The sequence below is a fragment of the Poecilia reticulata genome, chromosome 4, assembly GCF_904066995.2.
Source record: "Poecilia reticulata chromosome 4, P_reticulata-male-v2, whole genome shotgun sequence".
In the NCBI taxonomy this organism is placed as follows: Eukaryota; Metazoa; Chordata; class Actinopteri; order Cyprinodontiformes; family Poeciliidae; genus Poecilia; species Poecilia reticulata.
Genome location: NC_088833.1, coordinates 3,804,979 through 3,821,261, shown reverse-complemented (window position 1 = coordinate 3,821,261; position 16,283 = coordinate 3,804,979). Strand labels below are relative to the sequence as shown.

The window sequence follows — 16,283 nt, the reverse complement described above, 5'->3', positions numbered from 1 at the left end:
ACAAAATATTAATTTTCGCATTACGTAAGTAGATTTTTATTTATTTACCTATCTATCAGAAGCATAAAAAATATGAAAGGGCGTCTGTAGTTTTGTTTCCCCTTCAGGTTCAATTTTTAAAAACTACAGAATCACCCCGTCGCGCCCTTTGTGACGCAATCAACGTGCGTCAAACAGACCGGAAAAAGAGGCGCAATAGTGGAAAAAAAAGGAAAACAAGATGGCAGCAGTCTCGGATCACGGGCTTAAGCGAATAGTTTGGAAAAGTAAGTTTACCTACTGTTTTTACGCATTTATACTTTACGTAAACTTGACTCGATAATTGTGCTGATTAATTATCCGTCTTCTGTCTAAGAGCAGCGGCCGTAAAGTAATTTTGTGTGTAGCTTGGAGCCCCACCTTATTCCCTAAGAAAAACCACGACTGACTGAGACAAACTTGCTGTCACCTTCACAAATTTGCTCCGATTAAAGATTAGCGCGTTGTGATAACAAAGCAGGATGGCTGAGATTAGCGAGTTTCTTTATTTATAAAACTTTTGTAAGCATTTGGAAATGCAATGTTTGTTGGATATATGTCTGACAACGTTGAAATAATCATTTCCTTTTCTCCTCCTAACTTCCCGTAAAGTTGAATGAATATCCAATCAATATTGGTTAAAAATGGAGCTTGATGGAGGAGAACGGGCAGGGTTTGTTGTTGTATTCATTCAGTCAATCAATCACATTTTTATTTGTATAGCACATTTCAGCAACAAGGCATTTCAAAGTGCTTTACATAAATAAACACAAAGTCTGTTGATCTGTTTACATAGTACATAGTTTACATAGTACATTGATTGTCCGGGGAATCTGAAGGGCTTTGCACAGATCGATGGACAGACATTAAAAGAACAAAAACCTTTACTTTGAAAAGCATAATCTAATGTTAAAATGCTAATTCAGTATTAAATTCTATGCTTCAATCTCTTTTTAGTGATGGAGTAAAAGTTTTAGATTGAGCAATGTGAATGCAAATTAAATAATTCAGAATCACACAAAGCTAAACAAAATATATAAAAATAGGACATCATATATAAGAGGACAAATGAACATTAAAAATAATTAATAAAAATATTAATACTCAGATTAAAAAGAAATATGCAACTGAGTAGGATGAGGTTTTTAACATTAAACATTACATATTTTAGATTAGATAAATGCCACATTATTTGTTTAGATCATAATTATTGATTGTACATGTTGTTGACCAAATATTGCCATGATTTACAAACTGGAGTTTTGTACTCTGCATGTTGGCTTTTGAGTTGACTTTTGATTGTGTGTGAACACTGATATTCTCTCTCTCTCTGCAGGAATAAAAGAAACAATAATTGCAGACTGCAAAAAATCAGAAGTATGGAAGGTAGGAACAGAAATTTTCCATCTGTTATGACTCAAAACAAACTTTTAGGCTTGACTGTGCAACAGTAATTTAGGCCAGAATTGGTGTTTACTGGTTGTTTTCAATTTCTGTTCACAGATTCTGATTTTAGACCCGTTCACCACCAAGCTTCTCTCGTCATGCTGCAAAATGTCAGACCTGATGGAGGAGAGAATAACAAGTAGGTCACAGTGTTTGCAGTCAGACTTTGTTGTCCAGGAGAGAATTCATCAAGATTATGAATTAAGAGTTGGTTAGGCCTGAATGTAAGGTAAGGTAATTTTATTAATGTAGCACGTTTTCAGCAACAAGGCAATTCAAAGTACTTTACATGAGTTAGAGGAAATACAAACAATAACAAAGGAAAAACAAAAAGTACTTCACAATTTATGAATTACAGGGTTTCCCCCCTGCTAAGCCCAGTGCTCAGAGTGGTAGTGAAGTCATCCAGCCGCCTGCTTTGTTTTTGAGTTAAAAATGCTTAAAGTTGACAGGAAATTTGAAAATATTTGATAGTTATGCATTTTTGGAAGACTTGAAGATGAATACCTTTTAATGATAGGCAAACATAAAAAAACAAATAAATTAACAATGCTAAGCCTGGTGGGGGCACAAGTAAAGCCTGGCCCGCCAGGCTGATAGTACACTGAGAGAAGTAATAGGAGTTTATCTGGCTAAACTAATAGAAAAAAGAAAAATAGTTTCTATGGATTGTAAGTTTGTTCTAATTCCTGCTCTGGGTTGCTAGATAAGTACAAGTACTCCATAATTTATAAGCTAGAATTAGTTTCTCTGTATAAACTGATAGGAGTTTCTCTGGATAATAATCTAAAAAGCAAATATTGGTCTAAAGTAATTAGTACTCCACAATTTGTAAACGTAATAAACTAAACAGACAGACAGGGCAAAAAAAAAGACAAATCAGGAAAAAATAGGCAACATTCATATAGCAAGATAAGGCACAAACATGGAGCTAGTGAAAGGTGGTGACAATCATTACCATGAACCGAGCATCTCAGTCTCCCAGGCAACAGTCTGATACGATGATCTTATCCTAGAGCAAGTCCTTGGGAGGCTCAGCTCCATTTCAGGAGGGAGTGAAGTGGGAAGGAGAGTTATGTTTACATATCTTCCAGGTGATTTGAGATAGCCGTCCAGCCAAGGCTGACAGGGGAGCCAGTTCAGATACAGAATGCTTTAGTTTGAGTAGATTTTAAATTTCAATCTTCCCTAAAGTCTTACTGGTGTAACTTTGTTCATTCCAATAATCCAAATTAATGCGGTTGTTCCCGCCGGGCTGATCTAGTGACTTCTCCAAGATCGATTCCATCCTGTTAGTGAGTTTTAGGGTCCACAGCTGACCTGCCAGTTTCCGCATGAATCGCATCCAACTTGTACCTCTGTCCCACAGTATGTCAGTCTGAGCGTTCACCAATCGCCGTAATCCATCACAAATTTGTCGAGGTATCCGCAAGCTCCAAACAGCAGAAATCCTGTTCTCATGAATAAATCCAGGGTGAATCCCGCCGGGTGTGTCCCCGCTGGACAAGAGGCTCTCCTGTGCCCAGACTTCTCGTCGAGAAATTTTGATCAATTGCACTGAGAGACGAGTTGACCAGATCAATAATTTGTAGATTCAAAGGATGTGCAAAGAAAGGCTCCGGAAAAGCAGCACAAAAACAAAGCAAACAGGGAAAAAACTGATCTAGAAAGCAGTTTTAGATCTAAAACTGTTGTAAATTAAGGTTGGAGACGGAGCAAAGAAAAAACTTCCACCAAGAGCTGGAGAGAAAACTTGTTAAAATATTAATAAATAGCTTTGTCTGCATTCAATAAGTTTTTAAAATGAAATAAAACAGAATTTCTTTTCACATTGAATTTGCATAACAAAAGATAATCTCTTGATTTTTATTGCAGAATCGCAAAAAACTGGAACTGATTGATGTAATTTGCCAGCATGCAGATAAAAACTGCTTTGATTTGATTGATAAAATAATATTTTACCATATAACTGTTATGTTGAAGGTTTCCGCTCCTCTGGAGTCTAGAGGGCCACATAAGAAGCTGTGGCGGTGCAGATTTGGCCCCCGCGCCTTGAGTTTGAAACACATGTTGTTGTTTACATTTTTCTGATGTAATGTCTTCTCTGTTTAGTTGTGGAGGATCTGTTCAAAAGCAGGGAGCCTGTTACAGAAATGAAGGCCATCTACTTCATGACACCAACCTCCAAGGTTTACCGTAATAACTCTAATATAACATCATAAACTTTTATTATTAAAGAATTTTGACTAAAACTTTCTTGTTTCCAGTGTGTGGATGCCTTTATAGCTGACTTCAAGTCCAAACCTAAATACAAATCAGCTTATGTTTATTTTACAGACTGTAAGTAACCTGTAGATGATATAAAAAGACGTTTCTGGATGTCAGGATTGAAGTTGACGGTTTTGTCTGGTTTCCACAGACTGTCCCGATGACCTCTTCAACAAGATGAAGAGTTCCTGTGCAAAGCACATACGGGTCTGCAAGGAAATAAACATTTCCTTCTTACCACAAGAAGCACAGGTAAATGGTTTCAACTTACTCGTGTAATTATTTTTAATAATTGGTTCGACTTTTTATTCTTAGGAGTTTCTTTTTCTTGAAAACATAGCAGGTTGCAATGTTTTTAGATAATGCAGAGAAGGACACATTTTAATCTTCTGAGAGAAACTTTTATGGGTGTTGGTTGCTTAAAGTTATGATGTAATAATCTCGTGTGCTTCCTGCTTTTTAATAATGAAAGGAATGTCTCTGCATTTAGGTTTTGCTTCCTCTTTCCTGTTACCATTTCTGTGTTTTAATCGGATTGTAGAACTTAAAACAAATCAGAATGCTGTCAAAGTTTGTAATCATTCAAATGACTTGCAGCTAATACAAAACTTAAACTTCTTAGCTTAGTTGGTAACAGGTCACTGGCTGTTCAGACAGCTGCATTAATGGGAAGTTAAGTGGAAGAAAAAAGTGTGATTTAAAAATAAAACTTTTTTCAAACAAAACCAATCAACATTCAAGGATTATAGACTACAACTGTTGCATCTCGTAATGCATATTACCAATTAAAGAGTTAATCTAAAGTCGACTGGTCTTATCAGTCGATTAAATGATAAGCGGCCATTTTCTTGGAAACATGAGTTTTCTACTGTCAAGAGCGTCTGTCCATAACACAAAGGGCCGCATTTTTCATAACATTCTGAATTGATAAAAAGCACATAATTATTTTTATTAGCTGCATTAAATACTGACTGAATAAACAGAAAATGGTGGTTTTCTTCTATTACTAAGACAAATAAAGAACTGGTTGTCATTCGATGTAATTCTAATTAGTCATTATAACTAGTTTTACTGAACAATCAATTGTTCCAGAACGATGACATTATAAATTTCAGACAATTCTCAATTAATATAATAATAATGATGATATTGGCATATTTATGCAAGTATGACCTCACAAAAATAAATAAAAACTTAAATTCCTAAAGAAACTTTAACACTGGAAAACACTCTAAAGACCCAAAATAAACAAAACAACAATTATTAAAAAATAATTATGAAGTCTCTTTAACCAAAATTGCTGTAAAAAAAATATTAATAATTCAGCTTCGACAGGGAAAACAGGCATAAGGGGCAGGTAGTGCAAACCAACTACTTCAAAACAGAAAAGCTTTCCAATGATATCATCTCTTTAATGATTGTTGTCTAAATTAAAATTTCTGGGCTCAATTTAATTTATCATGTGATTAATTGATTTATTGATTATTGTGACAAGCTTAGCATAATTATCAAAATTATCGGACATAAATGACTGAATCTAAAATAAGGAGCTTCCCTTTCTAACATTTGAATATCTGAAAAAAATAAACCATTCCACCTGATCCTAATTTGCTCCTGCGTGGTTTCCAGGTGTTCACATGTGACGATCCGGGGGCTTTCCGGAGAATCTACAGTGCTAACAGTCAGGACAAAAGCAAGACATTGGAGACTCTGGCAGACCAGCTCGTCACCCTGTGTGCCACGCTGAACGAGTACCCGGGGGTCAGATACAAGAAGTAAGCAGAGAAGAGTCGGTTTCTCTGCTTGGGTTACAGCACATCTCAGCCCCTAAGCACAACTTCATCTTTTGTTGCATTTCTTTTAAACGCGTTTCCAAACTGTTGCCAGAAAGTTTCAGGCGATGGTTATAATACTTATCACTTGTTTTGTGATGAACGTTTCCCGTTAAAGGAATGTTTTCTGAGTTGCTGCAGTCTCTTGAATAGTTTTGATCATTTCCAGGTCAGTAAGAAACATGTTAAGTATTTCAGTACTTTATGTTGTGGCCACTTATTTTGAATTTTTGTAAATGTTAAGTTCCATCCATTTAGTTTTTCTTTGGGCAGTTAGAATATACTTCACTTTGTTTAGAACCAAAATCTTTAATAATGTTTTATATTATTATTATTATAAAACCCTGCCGACCCCACTGAGGGACAAGGGTGAAAGAAAATGGATGGATGGATTATTATTATAAGGTCTAAAACTTTGATAACTTTTAGACCTTCCTATTAATTTAAGTGATTAAGGACACACTGGGGGATGGATGCCTTTAGTTTGGCTAATGTTTGGTGTGATGGCGGTTTTGACCACTTTTGAACATCAGATTAAGTTAACTTTCGTTTTCATCCAAGTTGTAAGAGATTTTAGTTATTAATTTGTCTATATTTTGGCAAGAAATAAAGCACATACATGTTTTTCAAACCATAAAGTCGGAAGTGTGCTCAAAAACCAAACCACATGTTGCCGCCCCTGACCGTTCTTGAAATATTTTGGTTTTGAAACTTGGAACGCTGCGACACTTTTCGTATTCCACATTTTATAAGGATAAGAAAAGGATTTTCAAAGCAAAAAATAAAATAAAATTCCTAAAAAATATGTTAATTTGAACCGTCCTGCTGGAGTTGCCGTTACCTAGCAACGCCAGCTAAGCCCAGCCCTGTTACCTAGCAACCTAAGTGGAACTCCGGCTTCGGTTAGCTGGTTTTACTGCTCTATGCGCTACACAATGACTGCTGGACAAGAGAAGTGTTTTGTTGTTATTTCAAATGTCTTTTTTACATTGTTTCTAAATCAGTGCTGTTCTTGGGGGGGGAAAAATTACCATTTTTAGAAGTTAACCATCTTTTGTGACAGTCTTAGAAATTGTCGTGGTTGTGTACGAAAACTTATTTCTAGACGTCTTTTGAAAAAGGTTTCAGTAAAGTCTTTTTATGTCAACTTGACCTAAAAAGTCTTCTACTTGACTTTAGTTAGCCTAAAGTTATTAGGCTAACTAATATCGTTTTATCTTGTTTACGTCTCGTATGCGACTCCTGCATATAACAACATGTCTTGTATCTAGAGACAACAACATGCTGAACGCCAAGACTCTAGCAGAGCTGGTGGACAACAAGCTGGCCAGGCACTACGAGTTGGACGACAGTGGGAAGAAAAAGGTGAGACGTCTGCTGAACAAAGAATAACAGAAACTAAACCAGGCCTTGGCCTTGGGAGTAAATCTAAGTCTTGTTTTTCACGCCCATCTGTAACATTTATTCCTTTGCCTAAAGCTGTGTTTTCCCAGAAATTTGGGGATTACTAGCTCGGTGGTAAGACCTGCATTGTTACCAAACATTAAACTGTTTTTTACAAGTAAATCAGGTGCTTTAAAGGTGAACTATTATGCAAAAATTCACATTTTGCATGTTTTTGTACTTCCATTTGGGCTTCTATAAACGGCCTAAATGCTAAAAAACAAAAAAAAAAAAAAACACCCAGCTGTTTTTTGACAAAAGTTAAAGATTCAAAAACCTCCTGATTTGCCACACCACAATGCACATCATATGGGCATTGCGGTGTTGCCTAGCAACCCCAGCTGAGCCCAGCACTGTTACCTAGCAACCCATGTGGAACCTATGTATGCGCTGGAAAATGGCTGCTGGATCCACTTGCTGCATTCTTGTTGGTTGTGGAGGAGGCTCCACTAAGGCTTTTCAAAGATGTATGGTTATGTACTTGCATATCTGTTTGCAGCCATTTTCACACGCGAGCGTAAGCATCGAGGCAGAACTGAGCAGATTGAACTCTGACTAAGAATGATTTTGTGTACAATAACGTTTTGAATAGAGATTTCCTAACCTGTTCGACGATGCATAACGGGTTACCTTTAATGGATGACTTTCCCTCTGCCGGCAGGAGAAGACGCAGGCCCAGCTGCTGATAGTAGAAAGAGGTTTTGACCCCGTAAGCCCCATCCTCCATGAGCTCACCTACCAGGCCATGGCCTATGATCTCATTGATATCCAGAACGACACCTACAGGTAAACCTTCACCTCACTCCAGCTCCCAGCCACATCATTTCCTGACTCCCAGCTTGTTGCAGCAGGCAGCTAAATGCAGTTGTGTGGATGAACTTATGCAGGTACAAGTCCAAAGACGGCTCGGAGAAGCAGGCCCTGCTGAACGAGGACGACATGCTGTGGGTGAAGCTACGGCACCATCACATCGCCGAGGTTTCGGAGTAAGTTTCCCCAACATTCAGCTTACCGGTACGTCATGATCTGGTTCTCCTTACTTATTTCTTTTCTGTGTTTTTGCCTTGTTATAGAAAGATCCCTAAGATGGTGAAGGAAATATCCGCCAGCAAGAAACAGCCTGATGGGAAGGTAAAGAGCTGGAGCGCCGACCACGAGCCATTTCTGCTCCTAGCGCTAGACTAGCACGTTTGTTTTGGTTGTATTTACCCAGAATGCCCTGCGTCGTAGTCCGCTGTTGGAGCGGCCTCCGGTCTGCTTGGCTTTCATATATGCATTCAAACCGCTAAAGAGTTCACCTCAACCGAACCCAGACTGAGATTTGTAGGCGGACTGGAGTTTGTGTTTTTGGTTTGCATCAGTTTGATTCACGACTCCCCAAACGAGCCAAACTTTCTAAGCTAGAGTTATTTAATCAAACTAAGGTTTGATTGATTAATCCAACCAAAATTTGATTAAAGCAGAATAAACAGGGCTGGTGTGATTTTCTAATTGAAACTTTTATGTAATCCTTTCAGATCACAATAAGCAACTTGGCACAAATGATGAAGAAGATGCCCTCATTCCGTAAGCAGCTCACCGAGGTATGAGAACTTTTTTTCATTCATGATGTGGCTGTAAATATAAAGGACAAGTAATGATAAATGAATCTCAGAATAATGAATAAAAACTGTTGTTTTGATCCCAACTAGAAAACGATTCACCTGCAGTTGGCTGAGGACTGCATGAAGCATTTCGCAAACAATGTGGAGAAACTCTGCAAAGCTGAGCAGGTCTGTCTGGACTTACTGTGGTTGACTTTCAAATTATGCTGAAGTTTTATCTAGAAATTGGAAGACATACTTACAGAAGTACGACTGATGCCATTAACCTGAATATGGAGACTTCATTTAATCACATTTACTGGTATTTATTGATGCTGTCATGGAAAAAAGTAGAGAAAATTAAAATGAAGAATATAGAGAGAATTTTGGGGAATTTATTGTGACAACAATCAATCAACAATCTTGTGAAGAATCTTGCATGATAAATGATTTACGATACGATAAAGGCTCAACCCTACTTTTTGATCATTTGGTTTTGCAGGTTTTCTCGAGTATTTTAGTGTGAATTAAGTTTATACAAATATTTTTCCACTTCATTAATCAATTTGTTTTCTAGAAGATTTTTTTTTTCTTTTAGCAATTGTGAATATTGGGGGGGGGGGGGAAATAGCCTATTAGTGAAAAATCCATAAGATTGGATGGAAAATAAATACGGGAAGTGGAAAGTGTCAAAAACTATACTAACAAGGTTTTTTTTCTAATTTAAATGTTGTATTTTTATTATCCTGTAGTTTGCATAGAATTGAAAAACAAAATCTTCTCTTCCTTTTCTTTTCTTGGTGGTACGTTTCCACAGACGTGTTTGAGTTGGTTTTTTGTTTCTGTTCCTGAATTTCGCCTGTGGTTTATGTGAAATTATGTTTCAAAATATTCTCTTACATTATACTTGTGTGGGAAATGACCCGGCCATTTAAAGTCTTTCCTCATTTTAGATCTAGAACACTTGGTTGTAGAGCAGGGTTTGTCAAACTCATTTTATTTTGAAAAATACCAAGTTCATGAATGTTCTTAAAGGGCCAGAATGTGATGATAAAACCCATTAACAAACTTAAAATAATATTAATTACCCATGTCTGCATTTCTTGACTATTTAAATTAAATACTGAACATCTTTTCACACTGATCAGCCCCTACAGAATTCTGTAATTGTTTTATGAATTTTTGTAATCAGAATCACTCATTTTCTGGTGCTAATTTTAAATATTTGCAAGAAATGTTGGAGGAAATGTGACTTTTTGTTACTCGCTGCATCAATCACATACTTTAACTTGATATCAAACAAGATTGAGGCAGCTGTGGAGTAGAAGTAAGAAATACTGCCACCTGCAGGTTGGAGTTAGTATCACTTTAACCCAATGTTTTTGAGCATTTTTGCACAAAACTTGCAATAAAGTCACAATGATAAATTGGCACAGGAAAATAAAGTCAAATTCAAAACTACTTTACTGATCCAAGTGGAAAATTAAATAAATTAGGGATGCATCGATATAAAAATTTGGACCTTTAGCTGATGTGAATATTGCTGTTATGACCAATAACTGATATTTACCAATTTTTTATATATTTCACTACCGTTTTGGCATTTTTGGATAAAACAAGTACCAGAAACAGACGCCAATAAATAGTGATTGTTCATATCGCCCCAGTTTTATTTATTGGTTTGATACCTTTATGTTAAAAAATTACAAATATCGGGTGATACCAATGTTAGTGCAGATATATTGTGCATCCCTAAAATAAGTAAATCATAGAATCGTGAAAAACTGGAGAGACTGATTGATGTCATTTGGCAGTAAACGGATAAAAACTGCTTTGATTTGATAAAATATTTTAATAAAATAATGATATTTTTTCATGTCCCTGTGGTGTCCAGAGGACCACTGGAGAAGCTACAGTGTGCCGGATTTGGCCCACGCGCCTTCAGTTTGATCCTGTTGGATAATATTTGTATTTTTAGGAAGTTAAATGTTTGTGTTTCTTGTGTAGGACCTGGCTGTTGGTTCTGATGTGGACGGGACAAAGGTGAAAGACCCGATGAGGACTCTGCTGCCGGTGCTGCTCAACCCGTTCAGCAAACATGACAAGATCAGAGCCGTGCTGCTCTACATCTTCAGCCTGAGCGGTAAAACGTTCATCTCACCCTGCAAAGCCCAGCCTCCATTGACTACAATTAATTAAAACATCCCTGTCTGTTTTCTAACACTAAGTAAAATGTTGAATCGATGTTTCGTTGATTCTGCTCTGTTGTGTGTGAACAGGAACGACAGACGAGAACCTGAACAAATTTATCCAGCACGTTAAAATCGAGGACGAACGAGAGTTTATCCTGAACTGGAAGGAGCTGGGCGTCCCCATCATCACGTCGGTATGTGAAGAAGTTTTATCCTTTCACTCCAGGCTGTGATCTAAAAATAGAAAATGATGTTTTTATTCTGTTTGGAACTCAGAACCTGTCATTTTAAGGTTCATACAGGTGCTTGAAAGTGCTTGAGTTTCAATTGGGAAAGTGCTGGATCCCTGCATGAAGTCCTTGAAAGTGCTTCATATTCAAACTGCAGTGTTTGTAACGTTTGATTAAAAGCCTGAATTTGGAAAATGTTTTTTAAAGTTAAAACCAGATATTTTCATACAACTAATAAAAAGTCCAAATTTTCTCGCTGTTTAAAGTTAAATGCGGAAACTTTTATGGTTTAGAAAATTATTAAAATTCTTTATATTTCCTAAAAGCCAGAAAATGAAGCAAGAACATTTTTAGTGTTGCCTTGGTTCTTTCTTGCATGTTTCATGAAATCCTTTAATCTCCATGGCAACCATGCAGCTGTTCAAAACGCCTGGTTGGACCTAGCCCCGCCTTCGAGGTGCAGCTCCTCCCCCACTCATCTCCTTCAGACTAGCCACCAGCAGTTAGCAAGCTCTTGCAAAGACCTAAAACTGTTAATCTGCTGAGCTCATTATAGGAGCTACTTCTCAGTGAAACGCTGCTAAAACGTTATGAGGTTAACAGAGGAGCCACTCTGCAAAAACAAAAATATTTTGGTCTATTTTCTAATGCAAATATCTTAGTTCTCCTAAAATAACATTAGACTAATTTACAAGTAACTTTTCAGAAAGAAGTAGGAGCTTGATTTAATCAGTGATTCCTAAATATTGATGAAAAAGTACCAATGGATCAAGTACTTTTTATCAATAGTGAGGAAGTATTGACTTAAAATTAGCTCTTATATCTTGCTGAAAAGTTATTTGTTTCATTTTCATAATAACACAAGTTAGTATACTTGATTGTGCTATGTTCCCAGAAGACACATAATACTGCCCCTTTAAAGTATTTTTAATTTTTGAGGAAAAATGTCACCCTACAAAAAGCATTTGTGGGCCGCACAGAAGTGTCCTAAGGGCCCCAAATGGCCCCCGGGCCGCACTTTAACCACCATGTTGCTCATCTTTGTTCTGTTGTGTTCAGGCCAGTTTCTTCTCCCGCAAACCAAACCGAAGAGATCGATCCCAAGATGAGACGTACAACCTTTCCAGATGGACTCCAGTCATCAAGGACGTGATGGAGGTCAGAGGTCAAATTAAACACAACAAACTGTCGGCAGCTTCATCTGTTGGTCTCATCACTGTGTATAAAAAAAGAGAAAAATCCACTCTGACACACAGCTTCCAGGCTTTTCCTGGCTGCAATTTATGACATCTGTCAAGCAAAAAGAGAAAGGAAGAGTAAGAATCATCTCTGAACATTTTTTAATTCACTCAGCAGAAATTAATGGGGAACTCAGAGTTCAAGAAATCCCCCAGCGGTAATCTGTCTCAAAATTCACCCTCTGACTCTTATGTTTCTGTTGGTAGTTTTCCTGAAAGCCACCTCCTTCCTACTGATCAGTTTATCCTGATCAGAACCTGTGTACTTAAATATAGCATAGTTAGGTTTTAAAATGACAGTTTCTATATGGTAAGTAGTAGCAGTCGGCATTTATTGCATCATTTATCGTGAAAAATTTCTTTACATAAGAATTTTAGCTCATTATAATAAATTTCCCTTGTTAATGTTTTAAAAAACTGACTGTATAGAAATTTTATTTTTGTAGTTTTTTTGTTTTTTGTTACATGAGAGCATCAATAAATTGATTAAAAAATACCAAAATTTCTCAAAAAAAAAAATCCTCCCTGAAATTAAGACTGTGTCTTCTACCATTAGAGTAAATAAAGGGTAAATCATGAATTAATGTTGGTCTGGAGAGCTTTATTATCTTACAAAAATAAAATCATTTGAAAACTGCTTCATATATTTACTCAGGTTGTGTTTTCTGATATAAAAATTATTTTATGTACGCTGCAAAGAAGATTTATGTCCTGATTGCAGAAAATAATGTAAAAAAAAAACAATTATTTTTAGGATGCCGTGGAGAACAAGCTGGACTCCAGAGACTGGCCGCACCAATCAGAGTGTCCCGCTGCCTGGAACGGCTCCGGCGCTGTCAGGTGGGTCATCAGGAAAAAACTATTGATTTTCATCATTCAAATATTTCAACATCAAAACAGCAAGATCAAAAAAAATTATGCATAAGTAAAATTGTTGAGATATTTAGCAAACTAATGCCACAAAAACCCAGTTTTAAACACTTATAGCCTCAGAGGTGGCAAGTTATCATCCTAGTGGTCATTAATTCAAAAAGATTTTCAATGTTTCCAAAGTCAAAAGCATTTCAATTTTAGTTTCATTTTATTTCACATTTTGAATATGCCTGGCTTTGTGTTTGGCATGTTTGTTCCTCCCTATGATGTGGTGATTGGGTTAGTAATGTTTTTTATATCATTGACATAATCATCTCTTCTTTTCACAGTGAACAGTTTTTTGACAAATAAATTTGAGTAAGTCAGGTTTTGTCTGTGGATTCTCCTATTTTGTTCCCAACTATGAGCCAGGTTGTTAACGATTGGGGGCTTGTCCGGGATTCAGTTTGCAATTATTTTTATTCTGGTGATCTGCATTTTTGCTTTAAAAGTAACCAGGGTTTTTTGGACCTCCCACAGTGGCGCTCAGTAACTTCAGCTAGAAATGATAAAGTACCCAACTAATGTTTTTAAATAAGGACATAATAATAAATTCAGTTTTTTTTCAGTCTTCTCAAGGAACAGAACTACATTAAAGTATAAATAATTATTTAGATATTTTTTTCTTGTGATTAGACTGGAATCTACCAACGTGTTTCCACAAATATTAACATTCCACTGAAGAAAATGTATTGATTTTTACCAAAGTTTTACCCTTAAAACCTTTATCTTATCCTGACAGAAGTAAAAAACAAAACTATGGCTCTTTCAAAATGACAGCCATTAGCTGGCGTAGGTATTTCTCAAAAATGATCAGTCATGTAACATTTGTGACTCTAGAGAAGCTTTATTTGGCTGGACTGAGGGCCAAATGTCTCGTCTTTTCTTTTGGAATAGACTTGTTCTCTTGCTCGATCTCCTAAATTTCCTAACATGTATGTTCTTCAGCGCCCGCCAGAGGAACAAACCCAGCACCCAGGACGATCGCCGCACCGGTTCACGCCTCATCATCTTTGTTATTGGGGGCATCACCTACTCTGAGATGCGCTGCGCTTACGAGGTCACCCAGGCGGTGAAGTCCTGTGAGGTCATCGTGGGTTAGTATTCCTCTTGAAAACAACTTTATTTCTCTGGAGTTGATCAGTTTTTGTCATTCAGTCAGCTTCAATTTGGTTTTAAATGTGACCTATTGTGCTTCCTTGACCAGGCTAGGATAGGTCAGTGGGCGACACGAACCATGTCCATTACATTTTTAGCACAAAATAGTTCCTAAAATGAGCTGTTTTAGGGCCTCTTGTCACTTTATAACCAAATAAGCTGGTGTTGGCTACAACCCCAAACTTTATGGGGTTGTGATAATTCCACATCAAACAGATGTGCAATTATACTACTGTACATCTTTGAAAAGCATTAGTGGAGCCTCCTGCACAACCAACAAGAAGGCAGGAAGTGGTTTCTGGATTGAAGTCGTCAAAAGACTCGTCTTTTCCAACAGCCATTGTACAGCACAGACAGCCGTAATACCAGCTGACCAAACGTGCTGGAACTCTTCTCATAACTGGGCTTGGGCTTGGGTTTGCTAGGTAATGGTGCAGCGTTCATTGATTTTGTGACTTAACAATTGAAAGGTTTTGAAATGGCTCGTTTTCCAGACACCAACAAACAGCAGGAAGGATTTTTTTCAAGCTCTTGATCTGTTCTTATAACGGGTGAGACCCAAGTGGAAGAATGAAAATGTGTAAAATGTTTAATTTGCATGATAGATCCGCTTTAACATACATTAACCATTCTAATGTCTAAAAGCAACTTTAAAAGGTAAAGTTTTTAATTTGACCAGCTGACCAAACGTGCTGGAGCTCCTTTTGCATTGCTAGGCTGGGCTTTGTTGAAGTTACTAGGTAGTAATTTGTGACTTTACATTCCGAAGGTTTGACACCAACAGACATTAACTTATTGCCAAAAACCAGCTGGGTGTTTATTTTTTAAGTGCTTGGCCTGTTTTAAAAGTATTTTGAGACCCAAATGGAAAAACAAAAACATGTAAAATATGAATTTTGCATAATGGATCCCCTTTCATGCTTTTTATGACCTGCTTAATTGCTCCTTCTTATTTATTTTTGACTTAATTCTCCCCCCTGCTGGTACCAATGAGAACTCAAAATGAATAATTTTCTATCTTTATACAGGTTCTTCTCATATCTTGACCCCCATCGGTTTGCTGGAAGACATTAAAGCCCTGAGCAAAGGTCCGATTGAAACCTTTACAGTAGAGGAAAGAAGCAACGCCTGAGAAATCTCCCATGTCACTTCGTCTCATGTCACTCAGCCCTGCACTCAACTCAACTTCCTGATTGGAAAACTGAAGGGAATTCAGCTGTAGCTTATTTTTGTCTTTTATTTTACTTTATGCACATTTATAGTGACTGTATTGACAAATTATCCTTTAATCTTTCATTTCGCCTGTCAGAATACAGTCTGTTTATAATGTATGTAGCTTTGTACTATTAAATCAAATGGATTAATTTTAAAATTAACTAACCTCATTTGACTAAAAGCAGGTTTGTGTTTAAAAAAGTGTCCATAATGCATTATTGTGTTAACCTGGTAATGTTACAAGTTGACCAGCCCCTGACAGCTGTGGGAAAATAAAAGCACAAAGTTGTTGTATATACTGTATGTATGCACCGAGTGTCTGCTTTGTTGTGTTGCCTTTTCTGATCACTGCTGTTTATAAACACCTAATATATTCTGAGTGTTTTTAAATGATTACACCTTTCTTGGATTGAACAACTGACTAATAAATGGATGAAGTGGTTCAGCTCTGAGCTGTTTTTGCCATGTCTGCTGCTGGGTTTTTTTTTTTGGATTATAAAAACACAGGGAATGCAAACAAAATGAAAATCTGCTATATAATTTTTTTTATGTCACATCAGTTCTTAAAAAAACATTGAATTGTTTTTATGAGCTTTTTTGTAAAATATTTACACCCATCTGAATAAAATATTTGATATTACAGCAATTAACCAGTTTTTGCATGTTTTCCGTGATAGTAGGCAGCTGAGATGATACAAAGTTTAAAACATTAGTGTCCACTTAAGTGTTAAGATTTCTTCATTTTTTG

General features: G+C 36.8%; 1 protein-coding gene across 1 annotated transcript; it reads left to right on the top strand.

Annotated features, from left to right (window-relative positions):
- The first annotated feature begins 125 nt into the window (after positions 1 to 125).
- Positions 126 to 15,987, top strand: stxbp3 (syntaxin binding protein 3). The gene is made up of 19 exons (XM_008406276.3): positions 126 to 266; positions 1,355 to 1,404; positions 1,522 to 1,603; positions 3,577 to 3,653; positions 3,732 to 3,804; positions 3,884 to 3,984; positions 5,362 to 5,507; positions 6,836 to 6,929; positions 7,669 to 7,793; positions 7,895 to 7,993; positions 8,081 to 8,138; positions 8,525 to 8,590; positions 8,699 to 8,779; positions 10,598 to 10,733; positions 10,870 to 10,976; positions 12,072 to 12,170; positions 13,005 to 13,090; positions 14,111 to 14,259; positions 15,349 to 15,987. Exons 1-19 carry the CDS (start codon positions 221 to 223, stop codon positions 15,450 to 15,452), a joined length of 1,779 nt encoding a protein of 592 aa, XP_008404498.2. The 5' UTR covers positions 126 to 220; the 3' UTR covers positions 15,453 to 15,987.
- Positions 15,988 to 16,283: the final 296 nt, after the last annotated feature.

What these genes read in the sequence shown, in the direction of transcription:
- stxbp3 (XM_008406276.3), top strand. Translation starts at nt 221, where the DNA reads ATGGCAGCAGTCTCGGATCACGGGCTTAAGCGAATAGTTTGGAAAA. An exon ending in AACTCTGCAAAGCTGAGCAG is followed by an intron (nt 8,780 to 10,597) that starts GTCTGTCTGGAC and finishes TTTCTTGTGTAG; the next exon opens with GACCTGGCTGTTGGTTCTGA. An exon ending in TCATCAAGGACGTGATGGAG is followed by an intron (nt 12,171 to 13,004) that starts GTCAGAGGTCAA and finishes AATTATTTTTAG; the next exon opens with GATGCCGTGGAGAACAAGCT.